The following is a 25,212-nucleotide window of genomic DNA, read 5'->3' as shown; positions in this document are numbered from 1 at the left end:
ACAATTTTTAGAAGGCTCTTTTGTATTTTGGTTTCGGAGACGCTGTTTTTATGATCACTTGTGATGTAATAAAGTGGTAACATTTCTGAACAAGCATTGCAGAGCTGAGGTATGAGTTTTGTGCCCTTCAGATTTTGTTTTCAGAGAGAACTGTGAGCAATGCTGGGGCCTTGATAACTTAAATTGGGCCATAAATTGAAGTGATATCTTAATTGCTCTGTGTTTTAGCTTTTCTGCCATGTCACTGAGATGTTTGTGCTGTTGGAAGGGGAATTTTTGTTCAGAGGTTTCTTAACTGCTGAGTGGGCTAAGGGTAAAAAGAAAAAAATGAAGCCTAGGGAGAGGGACTGGACATGAGGGATCCCTGCAGAATTGGTCAGACTTGCCCAGAGCACCCAGCAAGAAGGGCAGGCGAGCAACCGGACTGAAAACCAAATGGACCAATTTTGGACAGCTCCTGGCAATTAGATATGAAGGGGAATTGAGAAGAATAAGTTGCTTTTCTGCCGCAAAGGCAATTAATTGTAAAATTTTGTGTAAAAAGTACAAAGCTCCAGGCATAGCTGTAAAAGACAGCTCTCTATCTTTTTCCATGAAACACAGAGAGAGCTGCTGAATTAGCTCAGGAAACATTGGTAGATGCTTTGATACAGACAAGGAGACTGGAGTTTGGATTGATGGCTTTTAAAACATTGGCTCTAATTCACTGCTGTGCCCTTTGCAGGACTTAGAAAAGTGTGGAGAATGTGGGATTTGGGGGTTTTCTGGGAATTGCTAAGGAGTCATTTTGACCACAGTACAGGTTAGAAGTTTAGCAGCTCTTGCCTCCAAAGGTCTGGACCAACAGTTGGGAATTTTTATTCAGAGCCTGCTTAACAAGAAAACTGCTGAGTGGCTAAGGGTAAAAAATGAAGGGAGAGGGACTGGACAAGAGGGATCCCTGCAGAATTGATCAGTCCTGCCCAGAGCACCCAGCAAGCAGCAGCTTCTGGTGCTGTCTTGTTTGGCGTTCTCATGCCTCATTGTCAGATTCTCCTGACTCCCAAGGAATGAATTTCTCTTGTAAGCTTCCCTTTAAAAAAAACTGGCCTAGGGATTAAAAGCATCGTTACTATAGGGTGCTTGCATTGTTTTATCAGGATCTTGGGAACTCTGTCAGAGTGTGACAGAAGTAAAAAAAAAATGTATCTAAATAGGGGTGATAAAGTGGGATGAAAATGGGAGAAGTCACAGGTAGGAGGACAAGAGACAAAAGCCATCAAGTGCAAGGAAGAAAAACAAAGGAGAGTCGAAGTAACAAGCAATTAATTTGTAAAACAGTTTCCAAGTTAAGCTCTATTTCTGTGACTGCGCTTGCTGCAGTGCTCCATGTTGTCTTGTATCCACAATGAGGATCCCTGGAGACAGCAAACCATCTCTCTAAAGCAGGCATCTGTCCTGTGTGCCCTGCAGAATGCCATTGTCCTCTCTCCTGCAAAGCTGCCCTGACTCAGTCCTTGTGGTGAACTCCCTTCAGGCCTTTCAAAACCATGTTCAGCTGTCAAGTGCCTCCAGGAGAAGCTGGCCAAATAGATTTTTTTTTTTTTAATTTTGCATATTCCTTACCTTTCTTAAATATTCTGAGTTCAAATATCCTTGCTTATATTGAGCATGTCTTATTTCTGTTCCTTTTCTCCATCTTGTCTATGTAGCTCTGCTATTCCTGGGTAAGCTTCACAGCAAAGTAATCATTTTTAGTAATTATTTTTACCCATAAAATGGGGTACTCACTCTTTATAGGGGAGTCCTTGGGCTAAATTGTTTTTTCCACCATTCTTGGCCCGCCACTGAACATGGTGCTGTGATCCTCAGCTTCGCCTAGAGGCAGCTTGGCTTTTTTCTATGTGCTCTTTTGGACGCTGATGTGCTGAATGAGAGATAAATGCTGTAATGAGGGAGGGAGAGGAGAAAAATTTTTTTTTGGATATAGGATGTCCTTTTCCTTTCCTTAAGTGATTAGAGGCAGATGTCAACCCTTCAAAATAGGCAACAAAAGTAATTGTTTGGTGCACAGATGGCTTTCCTCATATCTGAAGGAGTTTTAGGGGCATTTGGGAGTTAGGTACATATGAGGAAAATTTGAGGTATTGAGAGGTTGGCTGCTTTTAGGATAAAACCAGACATTGACCAAGAAAAGAAAGGTACCTTGACGTTAGTTTGATATAATTGAGACAAGACCTACAAGTGGCCCAACAAAAAATAAAAGGAATGTGAATTCTTTCTTCCCATGCCCTGGAAGTCTGTTTCTCATCATGCTTTGGTTTATCTTTTCTCCCTCTTTATTTGTCTGTATCATATTTATCATTCTCTGTCCATTCTAGTTTTAACATCCCAAGTTAACATGGCACACTGTAAATACCATGCACACTCTCTTACCTAGTAAACAAGTGTACATGTTAGATATTAGAACATGATTAAGCAACTCTGAACACATCCTGTGTCCTAGATCCTGTATGACTCATATGTCATGGCAGTTAATCAGCTATAATTGAGTAAAGCAGGAAAAAAGGATAAAACCAAAAAAGAGGGGGCTTGGTTGATTTATGTTTTCTTCTTTTTTAAATATTACAGGAATTCTTTTCTATTAATAAAAGAAAGGAGGTTTTTTTGTTGCCTCCATTTAAAGATCTGGGAATGCTCTGTGTGTTCCTTGCAGGCAGATTGGGAGTATACAGAGGGATTAAGCAACTCTCCACAGGAATGCAGGCATGCTGAGCAGAGATACAGATTTTAAATGAGGCAAAGCCACTGAAGAGCTCAGGGTACAAAGTAAAAAAAGCCTCACCAGTCAAACAAAAAGTGCAGAACACGGGAATTTCTCTAATCGAGGTAGACCTTATTTATCTAGCAGAAATTGGGCAAAGCAAAGTGACACTTCTAATTCATGAGGGGAAATTTTGGTATGTTAATATCACATTATATTAAATTGTTCAGAGAGGAAGGTTTCCTAAGGAAACTTGGGATTTTGAGTTACAGATCAATCCAGATGATGCAGTGCATTTTCAGGTCTTGCTCAGAGGTGGGAAAACTCAGAGGCTAGATATAAGAGAGAAATGTATCCATTAAAATATATTGATGCTCACAGGCTTGCATACATGGGAGCACTTCTCTTTTTCCCACTAAATGGCTTGAATTTCAAAGAGTGAAAATCAGAAATTAGTAGTACCTCTTATTTTTGCGTTCTTTTTTACCTAAACACCAGCACACTCTTAAACAGTTAAGAATAACTGCTAAGGCTACAGTATTTCTCTCAGAAATTACTGCCTGATAAAATGCAGGCCCATAAAAATTATTTTAGAGAGCTGTAAAGCTTCTCTTGGGAGAGCACAGAGTAAGGAGTCCTGGTGAAGGCAAGGGTATTGTGGGCACAGCTGGGGCTGGAATAATACCACATCCCTCCTTCTGGAGCTCCAGCAGTCCGCATCCCTCCTTCTGGAGCTTCAGCAGTCCATATCCCTCCTTCTGGGGCTCCACCAATCTTTTTGGTTATCAGAGCCCTGATCTCCCTCCTTGGGAAAGGTTTCCTTGCTCACACTGTAATGCTCTAGAGCAGCATCACCTTGTCCAAAGTGGACCAGCAGGCATTTCTTAAGGAGTATGGTGAGTTTGCAGGAGGCAAGAGTGCTTACTGTCTATAGAAAGTCAATATTCTCTCTTTTTACTTATGACCTGTTCAGAATTTGATCTGCGATCTCCATTTTCATCAGTCTGCCCACAGCATGAATTCTCCTGATTGCCCTAAAGGAGGAGTGCTGTTGCAATGAGCTGTTCTGTGCCTGTTTTACAAGAGACACCTGGAGACGGACCCCTTGTTGTGCACTGCCTAGGTGCACCATCTTTTTAGATAATTGGTTTTTATTCTGTGTTTCAAAGAGCAGAGGCCTTCTGCATTACTCTGTTGTAGTTCTGGAGAATTCATCTTGTCAGGTGCTGTTTTACTCGAACTGAATCACAATTTTGTGAGAGAAGTTTTGGTTCTGCAGAGAAAAGGAATGATGGCAACAGGTAGGAGGAGCAGCAGGTTGGTGCACAGGGTGTAACTCGACTTTATTGGGATCCTCTCAACTGGTCCAAGTCAGGGTTAATAGAGAGCAGGAGAATTGTGTTGTGCAGATAAGAATTGCAACTCCCTCTCTGGTGAGTGCAGCCTGTCCCTACTGTGCAAGGCGGCCTCTGCACCCCAGACTGCAATCAACTCTGGGTTTGACAGCTAAAACTGAGCTTTTAGCAACTGAAAGTTCCTACCAGCTGCAATGCAAAGAATTCATCATGCTGTGATATACTATCTTTTCCCTGTAAAACATGTTGCAACAAAAGGCTGCTGAACTGTTTTTGGTAATTTCTTGTTCAGATGATTTCCTTCTGAGATGAATTCTGGTGCTTCTGGTCCCCATTTGCACTGCAGTTTGCATTTGTGAGGTCCTGGTGTCATTTTGATGCTACAGTGCAAATGTCACCAAATAATAGGTGTGTTCCTAGGGCACAGTGTGTTAGTTTGCAAAAGTGAGCCAAAAAAAACATCCTTTGGGATACAGAAGTTTCTTTGGCACCTCCCAGACATTGCCTGCTATGAACACCATATCTATGGTGTGGAATAGCAAACCCCCCAGGATTCCACCATCCCTCTTCTGATTTTCTCATGAGGTGGTAATCAGGTAGGTCCAATTTCCAAACTTGTCTGTCAGTTTTGATCAGCTTTTGGTTTGGACATGGAGATCCAGATGTCTGTGCTTTCAGCTGAACCTCTGGAAATCCCTGTATCCAAAAAGAAGAGTGGAGTGCAAAACAAAGACAAAAGATACAAAAGGTTAGAGAGATGGCAAAAGCATGAGGCAGGAGGTGGAGTCTAAGAAACAAAAGAGGGGCAGAGACAGCAACATCTCAGTTTTCATCCACCAGGAATTAATCAGATTTCTAAACATTTAGACAGCGTCTTTTCATGCTTGTCAGAGGTTTGTGTTCTGTAAATTGCTATTAGCTTGTTAGCTGGTTAAATCAGTCAGGCCACTGTGCCAAGCTCCTATCCCTAGAGGCATCATCACTCCAATTAGTCAACAAACCACTTGGTGTCTCTGGAAAGAAAAAAAGAGTAAAATCAGACTGTCATTGTCCTAAAATGGGTATTTATGAATTGGAATACCTCAAACCTTCAAATAGCTTCATCCTATGTATTTCTCAATTTTCCCAATTGTGAAATAGAGACAGTTTCTCTTTTGCCCATGGGGTATGATTTATATTTTAATTCATTCATTACTGTCTGTGGCATCTTATTGCAACCTTTGCATGAGGGAGACTGTATTTATTCAAGCTGGTAGTATTGCTGCTTTGAAGACTTCTCTGATCTATGGAAATCAATGGGTTCAGTGGCCTAAGCCAAATTCTGACTCTTTCTTTACTGCTTGTAACAAGGAAATTCCAGCATTGCTCCAGAGACATAAGGAATTCAGCAATCCACTAATCCCCACGTTTCTCTAAGTCTAGGATTAATTACAAATATGCTCAGCAAATCTCATAGATTTCTGCTGCAGAGGCTCTGTGGACCTAAGGCAAAAGAGATCAAAAGAAGACTAAATATTCACAAGGTTGTGTTCCTGAATGCCCTTCAGATCCAGATCCATTGAGGAAGAGAAACTCCTGTTATAAATATCACCGGCCTGGATGAGAATCAGTCAGAATCATGGTGCTTGAGAGTCCTTCCAGGGAGGGGAAAATCCCTCCTCTTAACTTGGGCTCTGCAGGGTAATCTTTGAAAATCCTGAAGAACAGAAAATCTTACTCCATCTCAGCACAATTGCAGTGACATTTCCAAACTGATCAGCCCTGGGGAGAAGCCTGAATTCTGTTTCCCCCAAGAGAGATACTGAGCTCCTTTTTCAAATGATGACACATGGAAGCATTCCTTGAAATCCCAAATGACTAATAGATTTCTTGCCTGGATCTGCCTTAGCTGCATGGGTGTCAGAAACATTTTGAAAGGTTTTTCACTCATGAATAGAGAAGGACTGTCCCCTGGAGTCTTTCTGTCCAAGCCCAACAGACATCGCCCTCCCTGATGAGACAAGTCTGGCTGGACCTTGAGGCCATTGACATCCATTAGAGCCTCAGGAATGCCAAAGTTGGGCTAGAAGATACCCTGGTAGGCCATTTAGTTGTCCAATCCCACAGGAGAATTTAGCCTCTAGGGATTTAAAGTCTGTATCTTCCCAGCCAGTGTGCTCTGTCACAGCCCTCTCACCCATACTGGCATCCCAAGGAAAAGTTTCCTTGTGTCCATCCTGAACCTTCTTTATGCTGGTGTAAAGCCTTTCCTTCCTGTGGTATCCAAAGTGAAAGTGGGCAAATGAATAATTCACCACCTGCAGTCCAGAGCCTTGTGTTGATTCACCTTCTCTGTGCTGAATGGTCTCACCACAGCTTTTCCTCTCAGGTAATTTTTGCACTCTTCAGGAGATCCCTGTTGATCTCTCTTGGATTATCCCCAGTCCATCCATGTATCCTTTCATTCACAGAATTTCAGCCAAGCTTTCACCCCTGCTGTGTGGAGCAGAAGGAATTTTTCTTGCATCTTGTGGCTTGTACATTTGTTTACACACCCTCGCGTGGCGTTTGCTTTTTTTGTTTTGCAATAGCATGACATTGAGTCACATTCAGTATGTGATTGACTATGTAACCCCTGCAGCCTTCTCTGAAGATCTAAAGCACTTACATGATGAGACAAACTTATTCTTTCAGGCTGGCAATCTCATCCTTTCAGGCAGCTCCAGAAGACTTGTGGGATATTTCAGCCCTATTAGTTTCATATCTGGCAAGCTGTACAAGAGATTTCACTGTCAGTTCCCATTTCTGTGCAACAGCCCAGCTAACTATAATATAGTGCAGTGAATCTAACAGCACTGGTTCTTAGTAATTGAACTTTTCATGAAGGGAATGATTGCAGAAGGGAAGCTAATTAAAATTAAAGAATTTCCCTTATTTATTTTATTTTATGGCATTTGCCATAGGCCGGTGGTTCCATAGTCCTCATTGCTTATGGCTTTTTTTTTAATCTCCTTGTGAAAACAAATTGGGTTTGAAATAAAGCAGGGTGAGACAGCATAGGAGAGTGAAACAGAGGACAGGCAAGTGACAGAGTTGTTTGGAATACAAGCTGTGGAAAGTAGCTTTGGAGTCATGCTCAGAGGCTTAAGACAAGTCCTTGTTGCATGCTATCCTATCGATGTTTTTCTACATCTTCCTGAATCCTGATGGATTCCATAAGGAAGAAATTTTTAGGAGAGAAGAAAGTATTTTGGAAAATTTCAGTTTAGATCAGCTGACTAAAATGAGAAGCCTTCAGCAGAAGACAAAAGTGTTTGTGAAAATTGAATCATCAGCTTATTTTCCATTCATAAAATATTCTGAGAATGAGTTTTAGGTTGCTGTGTTTGTTCTTGCAGTCTGTCAAAGGATAAGGATAAACTGTGGACTGAGCAATGCTTATTACCTGCAAAACTGGTTCCCCTTCCATCTGTGTGTTACTAAGAGTACCAAAGACAGTCAGAACAGAATGAAAAAGCACTATCAACACTATTTTTTCCATGTCTATGTTTGTTCTTTCAATATCCTTTTCACTGTTTCATAAATAATAGCAGCTTATTCCATTTAATTATAGTTTTTAATTAGTTCCCCCAGTGAACTCAAACATTAGCACAGCACTGCCTTAACACAACTTGTAGACAGCTAAAAGAAAATGCTAAAATCCCCCAAGTCTATGCAGTTTGATTTTGTGTTAGTGTAGAATATTTTTGCTGTTACTAGGCCAAAGTTTACTGTCCTCAGTTCGGGGTTGTACAGACCTTATAGAAGTTGATGGAAATTGCATCCATATTAATTTAAAATCTTAATTTAAAATCTTTTCCAAAATCAGGTTTTTGTTTCATGAGAAATTTTATGTGTTTGTCAAATTTACATTTTTTAGGCTTTTTTTTCCCTGTTCTGGGAGCTGGGTCTTGGCCAGCAGCAAGGCAAGTTATGTGTTTAGTGTGTTGCAGGTCAGTCAGAACAACTAGTCAGGATGAAAAACTTGGAAGAGGTCCATTACAGCAGCCTATAACATTAATAGCATTAAAAATAATTTTCAGACAGATCAATATGAATCCAGTTTGCTCTGAGCCTGAGGGTGATTAAAGAGAAAAGGAGCCTTGGGAATAGAGAGAGTGAAAACACAGAGTGTAACATCCTATTTTCATCAAGTGAACACGAAACCTTTGAAATTCAAGTCCATTTGGTAGGATGCTTGCCAGCCCTGAACAGGGCTCTGACGTAGAGGAAATCTGGCTGAGTTCTCAGAGCTGTCTGCACCAGGATTGTTCCCCCTGAGTGATGGGTGCCATAAGAATTTGACTTAAATGATAAAAGGGTGTTCTGGTTGTGGGTGGGATTTCTCCCCTTTTTTATTTCTTTTTCAGACAGGCCAGCTGAAATCTAATTTTCCTTTAGACAGAGATCCCACAGCCTGCAATGCTTGCAGGAGACAGAGCTGCCCCTGCAGCCAAGGAATATAGGAAGAATGCACCTTTTCCAAACCAGCCAGAAGCTAATCAAGCTCACTTTAATTAAAGGACATAATTGGATATTAATAGGATTCTTGACCTCTCATTGTCCAGACTCTAGTATTTTTCTTAGTTTTTTTATTTTAAGTTTATCTGCATGAGAATAAGTGTTGTATTAAGGGTTTATTATAGTAAAAGAAAGTACAGGTACATGGGATGCCTCTCTTCTGGCATGATAATTAGTGCTCACCACATTTATTTACAGAGTTTTCAACTGCAAAAAATGGCATGGGTGCAATCCTCATTTGTTATTAGAGTCTGAACTTAATTAGAAATCCTTCTTCATTATTTTTAATTAATTAAATGCATGAGTATGTATTAACCCATTTCATAGCTGTTTCTCTTTTTTCCCAATTTTTGTTCCTGCTGGTTTGCCAGTCAGGCTGGTGGAAATCTAGGTATTGTCTGAAAAATTCCAGTATTTTAAAACTTGGTTTTGTTGAATATTAGAAGAAATAGTTGAAAGTATTTTAAATGCAATATTCCCTTTGTCTGTAAAGGGACGTTCTCACAGAGTTTCAGAAAGCACAGAAATAGCAGAGCCTCATGTTTAGACATTTTTATTGAACAAAAATGTTTTAACATTCCCAGATCTGTGTGTTTGACTTGTTTGAAGCAAATCCAAATATTTTATTATGACACAACCTCGTGTTACTCTGCAGCACCCCAGCAGTGCCATGGGCTCTGTGGGGCTGGGGGAGTGTCCTGGGGGACCCCAGCCTGGCTGGGCAGGAGCTGCTGACACCCAGCAAGAGTTTTAATTTCTCTTTATTCCAACAATACACACACCTTGAAGGATGAGGCACACACTTGTCTTACAAGAAATGAGAAATCCTGCCCTGGTTTGACTGGGGGAGGCCAGGCAAGAATCTGAATTCCATTTTCCAGCTTCTTGTCTCCGTGGATTTATTTCAACACGAGTAGCAGCTGCAGTGAGGGTCAGCAGAGTGGCTCTTGGGAGTCAACCAAGGGACTGAAGAACTGGCCAATTTCTTTGGTTTTTTTTGTTTTCTTTTTTTTAGTTTGCCTAAATTAGCGAAACCTGCTAAAAACTAAAGCCCTTCTTTCACTTCTCCTTGCCCAGAAAGTCTTGCTGCTCTGCAGAGCTGCAGTCCTGTGAGCTTTATCTGTTTAAAATGAAGTCAATTTCTATTCTCTGGGTACTGCCCAGGTCACAGTCATGTTTTTAATTACCAATTAGCCTTCCATTAAGGAAATAAAATGAGTTTTATGTGCTGGTTGTCAGAGGTCCTTATATCTGCCTCATTTCATGTGTCCTGTCTGCTCAAGCAGCAAGAAACCAAAGAGAGACTTACTCAGGGGTAGTAAACAAAACATGAAAACCTTTGTCCCAGGAAAGTAAGGATGGAGCCTGAGATGAAGAAGCTGCAAGGACTTTTCATTTTTTCATCCCCTTCAGTTGTGTTTTTCCTGTCTGCCTTGAGCACTGTGAATAGAATGTTAAATATGCCCTGAAGTTACTCATGGAAAGGAAAGTCATGCACACATTCTCTCTCCCTGTCCCTTTCTCTCTTCCTTTAATGCATGTACCTTGTGTGTTTGTATGAATGTCTACAGAGACACCCCAGCCCTAGAAGGCTGAGCTGTGGGACCAATTTATTTGCTGAGAAATTTCAAGAGAGAGAGGTTATAAATAGTCATAAATTCGATTTATTTATAAAGCATTCCCTGTCAGGCATCGCTGCACAAACAATTATAAAAGAATTGTAGTAGATTAGGAACATAAATTAGAGCATCCCAAAATGTGCAGGAGTGATGGGAGTAAAATGCATTTGACAGAGATGTTTCAAAAGTGGGATTTGGCGAGGTGTTCTGCGTGGGCAGTCAGAGAAAAGTCGAAAACCAGAGGTCCAGGGCTAGATTTCTGCAGGGGCTCACTTGCAGCTCTGGCTCTTAGCTCAGATCCAGGAGGGTCTAAATATTGCTGGGTGTGTCCATGGTTCATTGAGGAGCCTGTGATTGCTGAGAGCTCTTCCCAAATCCTCCTTCCTTTGGCTGCTGCTCCCTTCTGGAAATGTTCTCTGTGTCAAGGGCTCCTGGGGAGGGGCACCACCAACCCTTCTGTCAGCTCAGAACACGAGGGTGCAAGTTTGGGTTCCCCTTGCAAGGCAGCCTGGGGCCAGTTTATAATGTTTTAGTGTTACCTGAGAAGTTGTAAAGAAAAAGAAATGGGTAATTCAGCCTACTGACAAAATTAGTAGCTAAATTCTCCCTGCTTAAGATTCTACTTTAGCCTAACTTAGCATGCACTAGAATTATTCAAAACTTTGTAGGACCATAGAATTTTTAAAAAGTAAAAAAAACAAAAAAAAAAAACAAAAAAAAATCAAACAAGTAAAAAAAGTCCATCAAAACAACAACAACATAAAAGAAAAAAAAACATCCAAACCAACAGACCAAAAAACCACAACAAAAGAACCCCCAAAAACCCCAACTTTCAGAAAGAAATGATTCTTCATTAAGTTAAGGGTATGGATTATAACTCTTCCACACCTCTTATCCATGAACCCATTGTAAAAATTCCTGGCACATAGAAAGTCTCATTACAGGTATAGTTTCAAAGGAACTCACTATCCCCATCTTGAGCTCTGTTGGGAATCCAGTCCTTCATTTTGGAGCCCAATTTTTGGTCATCTTTTTGGAAAGATGACTGAATACAGCCATGAATTTTTCCTGCTGTGCCTGTTGATGTGACAAGTCTAAGTTTATAGGGCAGAGAAATCATAGTTGCCATAAAGTTGATTGCAAGTTAAATCATCAGCTCCTGAAATCATATAAATGATTAGAAATTAATAAATCTCATAGGGGCAAGGTTACTTGTTTTTAGCAGTCAGATGGTTGGGTTTCACCTTAGTTAAGCTTTGTGCCTACCACTAAGAATTTTAGGGACTCATTGAAAAGGGATGTACTGAAAGCACTGGTTTTGTCATGATGGTCAGATTAAAGTGATATTGTGATAAGAGCTCCAGACCTGCTCATGGGTGGTGCAAAACACTAAAATCCTCAGAGCTGTTGCTGCTGAGGTCACGTAGGCTGTTTCCAAAAGCGAGTGTGCTGGTGTGTCCTGCTTAGATGATGCACTCTGGAGAAGACCTTTTAGGAACTGTCCTAATGAATCATTATTTAATTAGATACTTCTCTAGAATCCCTGCTTATGTAGAGATAAACACACAGAGAGTTCTGTCTGGCAACAAACCACTCAATATTTAACACTAGCATGTTTTTTAAGATTAATAATTATTTTAAAATTAATTAAGTGGAACACTGAAATGCTTTGTGGCTGCTGGACTTGTGTATTTGTCTGTGTACGTGATTGAGTGCAGACACCTGAGCATGGTGGGTAGCCCATTTCTCACTTATCTGAGTCATTTTTGGAGCTGGATGAGACACTTATGTCTTGTGATGATCTATTAGATACAGCTGTTGTGCTGGGGCTGCTCTGATTTAAATGGATGTTTCTGGTACTCTGGTCTGGACCAGTGGCTGGTAGATGGAAAAATGATGGGGGTATTTCTAATGGCTGTGTTAACCTTGGGAGAAGACGCTGGGCTGCCTCAAAAATGCATAAAGGAAACCAGTAAAAGCTTCTTCTAGAGGTGAATTTAATTCCTAAGCATGGTAAAAACACCTTGCCACCTTTTAATTTCTATGCAGAGATCCTAAATGAGGCTCTCTCAGTCATAAACTTTATGCTGCCTTACCTCATTGTGCTTCCTCCTGGAAGGGTAATCTCTTATTGCTCTGAGCAAAATATAAAGTGACAGTTCATTTCAGTTTAATCAGAGTAGTGGACAAAAAAAAAAAATAAATTAGGGTACAAGCTTCTTTGCCTCTTCAGAGCTGATCAGTTTGGAATATTTGTTCATGGCCTGTTTGTATGGCTTCAGTTCTTGGTCATGCCAAAGAAAATCTGAACCCATAAGGAACATATTCTCTGGATTTGATTCATATATAGACAGGATGCTATTGTTCTATTTCACTTAAAAAAAAAATCGTCTTGGGCAACAATGCCCAAGAGATTTCTGCTATTGCTAGACAAAGACAGTAAAGAAATATCTCATAAGTGTTAGACATTGTCTAATTGGCACCAGAGTTCAAGATTTTAAGTTTAAATGGATGTATAATCCTTTATATGTAGCCAGAATGATGCCTGCCTGACCATCTCTGTTATGAAGAATCAGGTATCCCACTGAAAAGTATTGATTTACAATGGAAAGGAAATATCAAGTTTGTTAGATTATTCTGAGGACTAGAGGCACATTTGGAGTCATAAAACATGCATTTAGAGTCTCAGAAAAAATATAGGTTGAATAGGGATTTTTGTATGTTGTCTAGTTCAAATTCTATCTCCAAGCAGGACTGTCTTCAAAATTAATCAAGCTGTTCAGAACCTTCTCTAGTATAAAGATTTTTAAACAATATTCTTAGTATATTGCCATCCTAATGTTATTGGCATGTCACCCCTTTCTGAAATTTAGGACTCCTAATAATTACATTATTATTACTTGAGGCTTGTTTTCCACACTCTGTTAGTCAAAAATGTAGGTGAAAGGATGATGAATCAGAACAGCAGTGGCATTCATCATCTGTGTTCTGGTTTGAGTGAGCATGAGCACATGGCTGACTGGAAGGGAAAGTGTGTTTGTACTAGGTAAGATTGGTTTGCACCTTTAAGATTGGTTCTCAGAGTGAAGAGGAGGAAAAGAAGTGGGGCAAAAGTTCACAAAAAGAACTTTCTGAATTTGCCACCTCTTCAGAACAGTGAGAGGCTTTATTGTTTAATATTCATTTTTTATGCTTGTGTATACTTTGCTTGCTAAATAAACAGGCTTTTTCACTTTTCTCCAAGGAAATATTTTCCCAAATCAGTTAAGGGAGGGGCTGCTTGAATCTGCTTTCTAGAGGGACCCCTTTGGAAGTTTCCTCCTAAACCAGGACAACCCCCTTCCACCTTGGCTCTGCATTACAATTGGACTCTGACACACAGCGTAGTTCCACTAACCTGTAAATAAATTCAACTTGATCCTTGCCAAAGTGCTCTACGAAAAGCTAGGACCTTATAGACTAAATTGTGCAAAAGAGTTCTGCATGAGCTATTCATTGATTTGCCAAGGAATCCCTGAATATAGGGCATGTGTATGAGGCCTGTAATAATTTAAAACTATTTATGTTCTCTCTTCTGTTCATTTCAGGGGAAGTTCTTTAAATACATCGTGGGCACGATGTGAATTATCATAAAGTACTGAAGGCTGGCTTGCACTATATTCCTGTTTTATAATTGTTTCTTTCAGATTACTGAGAATTCTCTTTCATTTATTCTTTATAAAGGTGTTGGCTTTAGGCCGATGTGAGTGAATCCCCCACTTACCTGGGGTTAATTAAAAGTTGGTATTTCTGCAGTGCTTGGCATGAATTTAACTCTGCTCATTTGTAAGCCTGATACTGGCTGGAGTGAAGGCAGTGCTGATCATATTTGGAAATCAAACCTTTCAGAAGCCCTCCTGATTTCTGTTTACCAAAATGGTGTGTTAATCTTTAGTTCAGAAGTAGTCACCCACTTTCTTCTTTGGGCTTGTTTTGTCAGGTAAAATCAAATAGTGTTCTTCTGCTCTAATTTTGGGGATATTCCTTTTGGGGAATGTGTAGAAGGGATGCTTTGTTTCAGGACCAGAAATAGCAGCAAATGGGGTTATATTCAGCAGTATATCTTATCATCCCTTTCTCTCTATTAAATGGATATGACCACTTGTTTCTGCAGTGGCAGTAGTTTTAAGGAGAAATAAAAAAAAAAACCCGAACATTCTGTCTTTCTGTCTTTTAAGTTTTATTCCCTCATGTGCTTGTATATTTTCATGCATACTTAGCTGAAAACATCTTCTGAGTAAGTAAATATACTCAGAAGTAACTCACTGTCAACGTCAACAAACCTGTCTTAAAAACTTCTTTATTGAATTGATCCTCTGAGTGCACACATGTGGCTCTTCCTCACTGAAGGTCACACTTATTCATGTTAGCAGTAATCTCCTGGTTAGCATATTGACACAGTGAGGATGTCCATATCCCAGATGTGATGGTAACCTGTAATCCATTTTCTCATGCAGTCTCTGGGCCATCCTTCCCAGCACTGCAGCTCAGTCTCCTTCCTGACCATCAGAAAAGATTGTTTTCCCTACTAGGGGAAGGTCTGAGTGCTTCCAGTCTGATTCATATCTTTCAGAGCCTATTTCCATAAGCATTGCCAAAACATCCTATATGACAGAGGCCCTTAAAATACTGCTGTTTTCCTTGGCTGTCTGCTATTTGCATGACTGAAGAGATGTATTCTCTTATGTTTAGGGAAGCTTTAGGGAATAATAATGCAGGCTCAGATGTAGCTGAGGTCAAACAGGCAGCCCCATAAAGGTTCTAACTGCACAGTGCTTGTGACTCATTACTTCAAACATATAAACTGGAGTTTTTGAAACATGGTTTGTAGCAAGGTGGTCAGAGTGCAAGGAGAGAGAGACAGCGAAGTCTGAGAAAACATTTAGTGACTGAATTTTAGATTGTAAGCTCTTTTAACTGGCATGTATGAAATGCGAGAACCTGATTGTGATTTAATCCTTCTTGCAATGAAAATGTTATAACCAAGCAGTGCTGCTGGATGGATGGAGTTTAGAGAGCTGGGATCAAGATATGGTGAATCATTCTGATGACCATTTCTCAGAAACAGCACTGGTCTACTCACTTTCTGACAGGAGACAAGCCTTATGACACCCTAGAGTCATTTCCTTGGATTTCCTGTTTTCAGGCTCCTTTTATGAACCCAAGATGACATTAGCTACAGTTTAAAAATTATAAACAAAACAAAACCTATGACTTCTTTGGAAGACACATGGGATTAGAGGGGTTTCATACATAATACAGTAATCCTCTTTGGGTAATATGTTTTACAGCCTTTACAGTAAGTTAATATTTGTTTCTTTGTTATGAGTAAGATGATGTACAGGTTGCTTCTTGGCAGTGTTAGTGCTGGCTGATGTATCAGCTGGGGTAGCTGATACTCATGACCTAGATCTACAAAAAAGCCCCAAAACAAAGTCAAGCAGGGATAGAACCAGCTCCAGAACATGTATGCTCCAGGGACTATGCCACTTTCTAAAGCTTTTATCCTTCCTCTTCTTCCAGTTATATTTTGTTAGCATTTTTCCTTTGGTTTTCAAAACATTTATGTCCCTATTGTCCAAGGAGGAAGCTCCTGCTTTGTAATTCTGCAGCCTGCAGTATGCTTCATGTGCCTCAACCACATGACCATAGTTCCCATTTCTAAGAGACAAATAAAAAATTTCTGTTCCTTCTTTCTTACAGCTCCAAAGGTTCCTCTCTTTTGATGCTGTGGTTTGGATTAGTGTTCCAAGGGGCAATGCTGTTGCTATCTCCTTTCACTCCCACAAATGTAGTGCTCAGCTCCCTCCCTCCCTGTCAGCAGGGAACTCTCTCAGACAGAAATACCAATATTTTTCTAGCTTGGCTTCTTCTAAAATTGTACCAAATTAGCTTCTCAGAGGAGTTGGGATGATGGATACTTTGCAGGGCTGTGTCTCTTGGGACATTGAAACACTGGACTGTGGTCTACCTCATCTATGAGAGCAAAGCTTCAAATGAGCAATCAAAAGTGCAGATGCCCATTTAGCAGAGGCAAATTCTTTGTTTTGTGGCTGTTGAGGGTGAGAGACAGTCCTATCACTTCTAACCTGAGGCGGGGAGGGGCTGAGTCACATCTCTGCCCTCTCTGGGCAAGGTGGCATCAGAATTGGGGCTGCAGTCCACATTCTGGGGAGCTCAGTTGTGTTATGTCATTACTGAGTTATGCTCTGTTCATAAAGGCTCTTTGGTTTTATAGTATAGGAAGAAAAGGGGACACAAATTATTTAGTAGGCTTTTCAAATTCTTCTTGAGTCTGAGCAGGAGTGGCTTTCTGAAATGGCTTTTTGGAGCAGCTGCACTGTTTAATCTCAGCAGTATTTTTCCTTCAGTTTTACACCCAAAAATCATTAATTTAAGTGCAGAGGATCATAAAACCTATCCTCAGCTCAACATTCTGTATCTTATGGTAATTTCAGAACCTTTTATATAATTTTATTTTTTTTATGGATCTTTCCACCTTAGCTGAAGAACTGTAAGGAATTTATTCAAACAGCTTATAGTTGCATATATTTATATATCAATGTATAGATGTATATGTATGCATGTGTGTGCAATACTTTGGCATATTATTACCCCCATAACATGGTTCAACAAGCAGCGTTTATTACAATAACAAAAAGTGTCTGTATTCCCATGGGCATCTTTAGAGATAGAAAAGGTATGAGGCTCCTAAACCCAGCCAAATGGAACATGCTAGTTGTTGATATATTGTCTGCTCTGTACAGCACTAAATAATTTTTAAAATAGTAGTTAATTAAAAAAAAAAAAAAAAAGTTGTTCCAGAATTTTTCCAAGTGTTTTCTTTCATGGACTCCTTTTGCTGGCACTAGCACAGGTATTTCAGTGAAATTCATGGAGTGGAAAGGCTGTGCTGGCCTGCAGAGTGCTGTGGCTGTGCAGCACAAAGCCAGACAGAGCTGGCAGCAATGTTCGTCCCTGGGGGCCAGTGACAATGTCTGCTGTTAAATTGCTGGGCACAGGATCGGCCTCGGGCCCTCCACTTCACCTGCTCTGCCCACCTGATTCTAATGGCCCTGGAGCTCTGAATGAGTGGGTGGGCTCCTCCACATCCCTTGTGCCATCTCAGCTGTGGCTACTAAAGGAGGTTTTAGGGCCTGCAGCACTTTGTCATGATCCTGGGTGTGTTTATGGGGGAGATGAACTGAGTGTGCAGGGCAGCCTCAAAGGCAGGATGAGGAGTACTTTGGCTCTTTTTGTGAGAGGTGAAAAAGAGCTTGCCCACAACTGTGCAAAGGCCCTGGTTGAAACAGGGAGTGAGAGAGGCTAACTGTTGGGTTACCATAAGAGAAATCTTTGTTTCCATCCTCAAAGGTGTTCATTTGGCACTAGTGAGGCCACGTCCATCTCAGGCACAGCACTCCCTATTCCCATCCTCAGTTCAGGGCAGGTTTTTCCCCCTCAGAGCCCATTTTCATCTTTCTTCAATCTCTACACAGGCTTTATCTTGTCCTTGCAGACATGGGGCATTGCTCCATGAGACAGAGCTCCCATGAGCTGTGTGGGGTTGGGCCTTGGGCCATGTTGGTAGAGCCATGTGGCAGCACAAAGGAGCAGGGCAGTTGGAAGACCACATGGAATTCCCATCAATGTGTTCATTTTGCATTTCTTTTTGGTTTTGTTTGAGAGATTCTGCAACAGCTGGTCCTGCTTTACAAATGTGTGCCTGGAGATGGATCATTGTTTGCCTGTGATTTGTGTATCAGTACTCGTTGAGCTCTCAGCTGTAGTGGAAGGAGAAGGACCACTATGTCAGTCCTTTCACGGAGCCATCATGGGGCTCTTTCCTGTGCCCAAGCCCCTGGTTGGACTCCTGGTTGCAAGCACTTACTATTTGTAGAGCTGGGAATATAGTATTGTGTGCTGTTGTTTCCTTTTCTGAGTTCAAGGGAAGGGAAATCCTTGGTGTGCTGCTGTGTCTCCATGTGGGACAACGACAGACAAATCCTTTGCTGTGGGTGTGTTCAAAAGCTTTACTACTGGATCAGATAACTGCAGAATGACACTTTTTTCTTTTTTAGGCATTCCTTGTACTAAGCACTGGGGGATACTGCAGGCATTGGGAAAGCATTGTCTGAGGCAAACCAGCAATATTTTAAAGCACAAACATGTGCCTGCTACTGTCAGATGGAGTTTCTCAGTCTTTTAAAATATCACATTAATGTAAACATGCAGATGAACTAGCAATAGGTGGTTTTTTTGGATCTGCAGGCTTCTTGTGAGCTGTTAATTACCCAGAGCTGAATTGAAGATATTCCAATGGGCAGCTGTCAAATGATGGAACTAATTTTTTTGTAATCCTGCTCATTCTCTATTGCTGTATAATATGAAAATGTCATATATGCATTCAGCTGGACAGAGGAACAGGGCAGTTGCAATTTGGAGCAGAAAAAAAATATAGTGACTGTTGTTCTGGGTATCCTTTAAGAAATGTCAGGAATGCCTAGGATGTTTTAATTTGTATTTATCTCAGATTTTATTTCTTTAGTGTGAACTTCTAATGACTTTGTAGTTTAACCTTGTAGGGACTTGGTCTCCTTTTGCTGTCATCTAGTTTTCATGTACTTATCTCCCACTCAGCTTGCCACGCAGCACTTGTGTAGTGATTACCTAATGCTGCAGTTTCCCTCCTACTTAGGTGGAGATCCTTACCATTTCTGCAATACTGCTATCCTTATTCCACACTGGGGCTAAAAGCCCTGAGGATGAGAGATGGGGAGCCTCTGTACTGACTCCAAAAGCCTGCTTTCTTGTCCCAAATCAGGCTCTACTGTAACTGGAAGTGCCTTTGTTTGGATATGCTTAATTGCAGCCTGCATTTTGCAGGGATATGTACAGTTCTGACAGAATGACTAAAAGCCTCTAGTGTTAGTCAGCCTGATCTGTGAATCACTTATCACCAATATTCAGCCTACTTATTCCAGCAGAAAAGGGAATCCCAAAGAAAGCTCAGTTTGACATACATATCAGTCTCAGGTGGGCTCATTTAATTTTCCCCATCTCTCTTCACAGTATTGCATGCAGCAATATTTCCTCTCCAGAGCTAGAAAAGGGCTGGATGCAGCTCATTATTGATGGCTGACAATATCTGCCCTGGGAACCTCCTGCTGACCTTCTCCCTTCCTGCTTTGCACAAGCCAGTTCAGGGGTCAGTCCCTGCCAAGAAAAGGGCAGCAAATTTCAGAATGTAACTAAAATTTACTGCCCCTTGTACTGTCAGAGTGGCTGCAGGCCATGCAAGGCTGAGGAGCAAAGCCCTCTGGCCAGCAAGCTGAGTGGGAGGTGTACCCTGGTGGCAGCAGGGGTAGACTAGGACAGAAGAAAACATCCTGATTTGTGATTTGTCACTCACACTAACCAGTGTCTCTCTTGTTCTCTTGTCTTCCCCAGGAACGAGTGGAATATCTCTTTCTCATAATTTTTACAGTGGAAGCATTTTTAAAAGTAATAGCATACGGACTTCTCTTTCACCCCAACGCTTACCTCCGCAATGGCTGGAATTTACTAGATTTTATAATTGTGGTAGTAGGGTGAGTACCAAGTTTGTTTTTCAACACTGTCCACATGGGGATACTGGCAACCTTTGGGACCATGAGAGTGGCTCTATGCTTTGTTACACGTGGGTGATGTTAGACATTGCTGTCCATCCTGCTTCTCTGGCAAACACCCTTTTAATGTTTGCAAGACAGGGAAATGAAACTGCTCTTTGGGAGCTAGAGGTAAGAAGAGAAAGCAGTCCAAAGCTCTTAGATAAAGTCAGTTGCCCGAATGTGCTTAACTGCAAGAAAATGCGTTTGTTTTTAAATCTGTATGAATTTTAAAAAATAATAAATAGGTAATCCCTTAATTAAGATTAGGAGTTTGGTGACAGATTAATTCTGCCATATTGTGAACTTTTGCTGATGTTTCTCATTCTGGAAGATGGAAGAAAAATTTAAATCATAGATTTTCCTACTTACAAACAAAAATTAGCTCCTCAGTTCAATTGCACTGCTCAGCTGGTGATTTCGACACTTTTGATTTTGACCTTTTTAATCTTTTAACTTCTTTAAAGACTAGTTTTACTATTGTAGATCAAATTACCACTTTGAGCTGCAACCTTTCTAATTCTCTTATTTCTTTCCATGTTTTTCAAGTTTGGCATTTAATTTATTTGAGTAAAACCAAAATAATGCATCTTCTGCTTTTTCTGCCTAAGGGTTAGAGATAAGCAAGGAGTTGGAATTGTGGTTGTTGAAGGGAAGAGGTGAAGGATAAACTACCTCTGAATACAAAGGGAACAAGTATTTCTTTGCCTGAATAATTTGTCCCATCCTCCCACCACTCCATTGTTAGAGAGTTTCATCGCCCACAAATACCTGCAGTCTTTTCACCTCTTTCCCAAGGAAACCCTGCATCAACTCCTAGGAAAAATGTCAAAAGGGACACTCCTAGTCATCAAAACCCCCTCACAATTTCTGCCCCACACCAATCTGCCTTCCTGACCATTTTTGTGCTGGCCCCAAAATATTTAATCAGCAAAGAGCTGTGTGCTTCCCAATGCCTCCCACTTCCCATCATCATGGATAAGAGTGGGTGGAAGGAGAATTCCCAGTGAGGGGGAGGGAGAGCAGGCTGAAGCCTATTCTTAGTCTCAAGACCTCTCTGCTCCACGTGGGCATAGAGCTTCTCCTTACAGCAACGTCCATTGTGCTTCTCCTTTGTTCCTACCTACAGACAGAGGATCCCTTAGCATGTCAATACCTGAAAAGTGGAAAATCCCCACGCCCTCCCCTGGTAATGAAGTCCAATTCCATCACTGGTTTTACCTTTGAATGCCCTCAGGTATCTCACCTGTTTGGAAATTGCTGCCTAAGTGGAAGAAAGATTGAAGAACAAAACTCCTGTGAATGTGATTATTCCCTTTTCATTTTTATGAGAAAGAGGCATTTTAAAGAGAGGACACATTGCCTCCTATTTTTCCATTGGATGTGAGACAGCAGGACTCCAGAAATCACAGAGCAGCATTATATCTAGTTTAAGTACAGTCCTTTTCAATTTTCCTACGAGGGCAGTTAATCAGCAAGATGATATTCAGGCTGAAATTAATTCCCTTGCCAATGACACAAGCTGCAGCTCTCAGCTCCTCTATCTGCTTTTGCCTCCAGCAGCTCTTAGTCAGTAGATGGGGAAGAAAAAAATGTAACCCGGGAAGGATTACATGAGTATAATAAACATGGCCAAGACCCCAAGGTCTCTGTTAAATAGCAACAATCTCAAGTGACAGATTCCACTTCAAGGCCAGATGGGTTCCTTTGATGTTTATCTGTTTAAACTCACTGGTACAGTACCACAGCCCAGGCTGGTGTGCTGCTTTTCCTCTCCACAGCCCCTCTGCAAAATCTACTTGGTGATACCATCTGTTCCTCTCCTGCCCTGTCTTCTTTTCCTAGGGGCTGTCTGAAATCCCTCAGTGACACTGTGTTTAAACTTCAGTGTATTTGAATATTTTGCCAGGAAGGAAGCCCCATGGAAAAGGTTTAAAATAAATTTGGAAAAGAGAGAGGAAAGAGGAAGAAAGCAAGTGCTGATAACATTTCCTTGTGGTGCCTTTTTCTACCTATTGATGGAGCTATTGGAGAAAGCTGAGTTATTTGAACACTGGGGCAGAGAGATTTATTTGGTGTGTGGGGCAAAGGATGGTGTGACTGTGGTAATTGCCATTTCTGTTTGCTCTGCCTTACCAATCATCTCTAATTTTCAAAGATGCTACAAAGCATTGGCTAGGTGGGAAGCACTTCTTCGAGTACTGTTGCAAGTTAAAGGAGGAAAAAAAAAAAGATTTTAGATCTTTCAAATCCACCTATACTCAGTTCACCACATATAACTTGAATAAATAAATAGCACATCTGGCTTCCTTTACCTTAACATGAACTAGTCAGTAGAGTAAGTGGAAAATGGACATGTGAAGGAACAGGTATAAATTTTAGAAGAGAGTCACAGTTGCTATGAAAAATGTTTATAACAATGTGCCTGTATACTTTCCCCTGCCTTCTGAAGATAGATCCCCTGGTATCCAAAGGGATTTTAGAGTCAGTGGTTCTCACAAGGCCATAGGAATATGCAACAGCAGCACAGGAGAGCACTGAACACAGCTGCTCTGTTTTCTGGTGAAAGGATACATTTCAGACTGTAGGCTTGAAGCAGCTTATCATTCTTGAAGCGTGGGAGACCTGTTTATTCATCAGCTAGGTCTTTCAGAGTTTGAATCTGACTTCTCTTTAAATAGCCTCTGACCTTGCTATAGCAACACTTTAAATGATGCTTTGAAGAATGTCTGTGTGAGGGTATCAATCAGAAGCTCTACCGACATTATTAATTAATAGTAAAAACCAGACCCCTAAGCCACTCAATGAGGCACAACCCACAAGCACTAATGATTAGGCAAATTGTCTCCCACTTCCTTCATTTTTGCTGTTCCTCTTTATGAAAACACTAAAACTTTCAGATATCACAGTCATGCCCCTTTCTCTTGAGAGAAGACCAGCTTGACAATATTGTGAGGGAAGAATATCTGTCTTTCCTGGCAGTGTTGTGGTTTGTCTGCCAAGCACAGTCATTCTCCAAGGACCTGTAGCTACTGCCAGAGAAAAAGGTGGTGTAATTTGAAAGTCACTGTTATAGTCTTACTTGGGAAGGGAAGCAGTGAAGACATTTGGACAAAATCTGAAGTCAGAGCAGACTGGAAAATGTGGTCTCAGTTTCTGTCTTACTGAAGACCTGTGGTGAGTTTCTAGAGGGAAGATCCAAACATTTTCACATTCACAAATCACAGGTGAACTGTAAAACACTGTGGAAAAAACCTTTGTGCTTTACTCTTTTTTTTATACCTAAGAGGATTTTTCTTCAGCTATGTTTTTCTGCTGATTTTTTGCCTTAGAAATACCAAGGCCTCTGTTTTCTTTCTATATTTTGGAGGACCATGACAAGTTCTTTTTTTATGCTATAAAAATCACAGTGTACTCCCCACCGAGGAAGAGATGAAGAGCAGGTTACAACCTTATCATGCTGCTGTTGGGGTCATTTAGAAAAGTGAAAACCCTTTTGATATATCAAATGTCCAAAGGGAAATAGAAAAATACAAGAAAAAAAACCCCAGTGAAGCTAGCTTCTTACTTCACATGTAAATTTTAAAAAATCCAAACAAAGCAAGGAGCATATCTATACATGCATGTGATAAAAGTTTGGTTTTCTGCCATAATAGTTCATGTCTGTCAGATGAATTTAGTTAGGGTATAGTCATGTCACAAATGAAAGCCAGAAATTAAGGTGATGTTAATTGTGCTTTATCAGTGGAAAATATAATACCCAAATGAAAATGGGGTGTGACTTTACACTGGCAGAAAGTAATTAGGTAGAAGTAAATAAGGTTGATATCTGGTTTTTGGTGGAGGGGGAAGTTTAATGTTGAGATTTCCAGAGGCTACAAGATATTAGCCCTCTTGCTTTTTTTTTTACCACCCAAACTCTTATTTCTCTGTCACCCTATGCTTGGAGCATGCTAATTCACCTACTGGTAAAGAACTGCACCTCACTCCACCACCATACCTATTGAAAACTTTCCCAAAATGTTTTCTTCAAAGAGCAGGATTTCCTATATAAGATAGATGAGGCTCTGGCCTCATCTTTTGTATCAGTAGTTTAACATCTGTCCAGCTGTTTTAGTCTCAGAAAACAATTAGCTGATAACCCAAAGAGCATTAGGTACCTGTACATCATGGATGTCTGCCCATGCCTGATTGAGGGAGGTGCTGAGGACAAAGAAGAAAAATTTACAGGATATTCTATAAACTTGAAGAGTGGAGTAGAGATTCAGTAGGCCACACTGAGCACAGGCTAGACCCTAATACAGAAGGCAGAGTGAAATAAATGGGAGAAATAAGAAGTTGTAATGCATTAGGAAAAAGCAGGATTAGTACAGGCGAAATATAAAGCATGGAGTAAATGCATTAAAGCAGGATTAGCAGGAGTAATGCAATTCAAGTTTAAATGTAGGTTTTAAAATTAGGAGCAGCAGGAATTACTGCAAATTATTCCTGAAGTGCAAAAGCAGATGACTGTGGGTACTTCAAAAGAGCATTTAAACATGCCAGTAAACATTTAACATGCCAGTGCTGGAGCACAAAAATAAGGCCAGCTGGCCTGCAGTGGAGCTGCACTAGCCTGGGAAGGCAGGCTCTAGCTCCAGAGGAGTGAGCTGTCCTACTGGTTGTTTCTGCTCGTCCTGAACTAATTGAGGGCATTGCTTGGGCAGCAGATTTCTAGAGTAGTCTGGTTTGCTCACTGTACAAGTGGCAGCACAAACAGCCTCAGTGCCCAGTGCCAAGAGCTGCTCTTTGGGAAAACATGGGGACAGTGAAAATGGGGAGCAGGAAAATGGACCCCCTGTTTTGCACAATTGCTGACTCAGAGCTCCTTGAGATTCCTAGTCTTGGAGCTGAAAAATAGTATTAGAAACCTTTTTGCAGTAAATTATTTTTCCTTTAAAGGATCCCAGGAGACTGGGTCCGTTGTACAGGTATGTCAGTCATCACCTATTGTGGGAATTCTGTGGACTAGAAAGATAGAAATGTTTGAATGTGAAACAGAGCACATTGCTAGAGCTTAATCAGTCACTTACTGAAAACGCATTAGGCCAAATTTGACCTACAGTGTTTCTATTATGAAGACCAGCAGATAATTGCAACTGTATAATTTGTGTACACAGCTTAAGAAATGCATATATTCCAATAATTCACATTCTTTGCATCAACCTTTGTTTGTCTCTCTCTGTGATGTCTGTAGTCAATGCAGTATTTCTCAGAGGCTCTGTTTTTTC

The 25,212-nt window shown here is 40.8% G+C and overlaps 1 protein-coding gene across 19 annotated transcripts in view; it reads left to right on the top strand.

The window, feature by feature from the left end:
* The window catches only part of CACNA1C (calcium voltage-gated channel subunit alpha1 C), a 450,530-nt gene that overhangs the window by 241,000 nt on the left and 184,318 nt on the right, over positions 1–25,212 (top strand). For all 19 annotated transcript variants that reach the window (XM_063153847.1, XM_063153843.1, XM_063153842.1 and 16 more), the window contains exon 4: positions 19,746–19,885. In XM_063153847.1, coding sequence (XP_063009917.1) covers positions 19,746–19,885 — 140 coding nt within the window. The remainder of the gene's footprint in view (positions 1–19,745; positions 19,886–25,212) is intronic.

Source organism: Melospiza melodia, chromosome 4 (genome assembly GCF_035770615.1).
Source record: "Melospiza melodia melodia isolate bMelMel2 chromosome 4, bMelMel2.pri, whole genome shotgun sequence".
Lineage (NCBI taxonomy): Eukaryota > Metazoa > Chordata > Aves > Passeriformes > Passerellidae > Melospiza > Melospiza melodia.
This window is presented reverse-complemented; position numbering and strand designations above follow the sequence as displayed.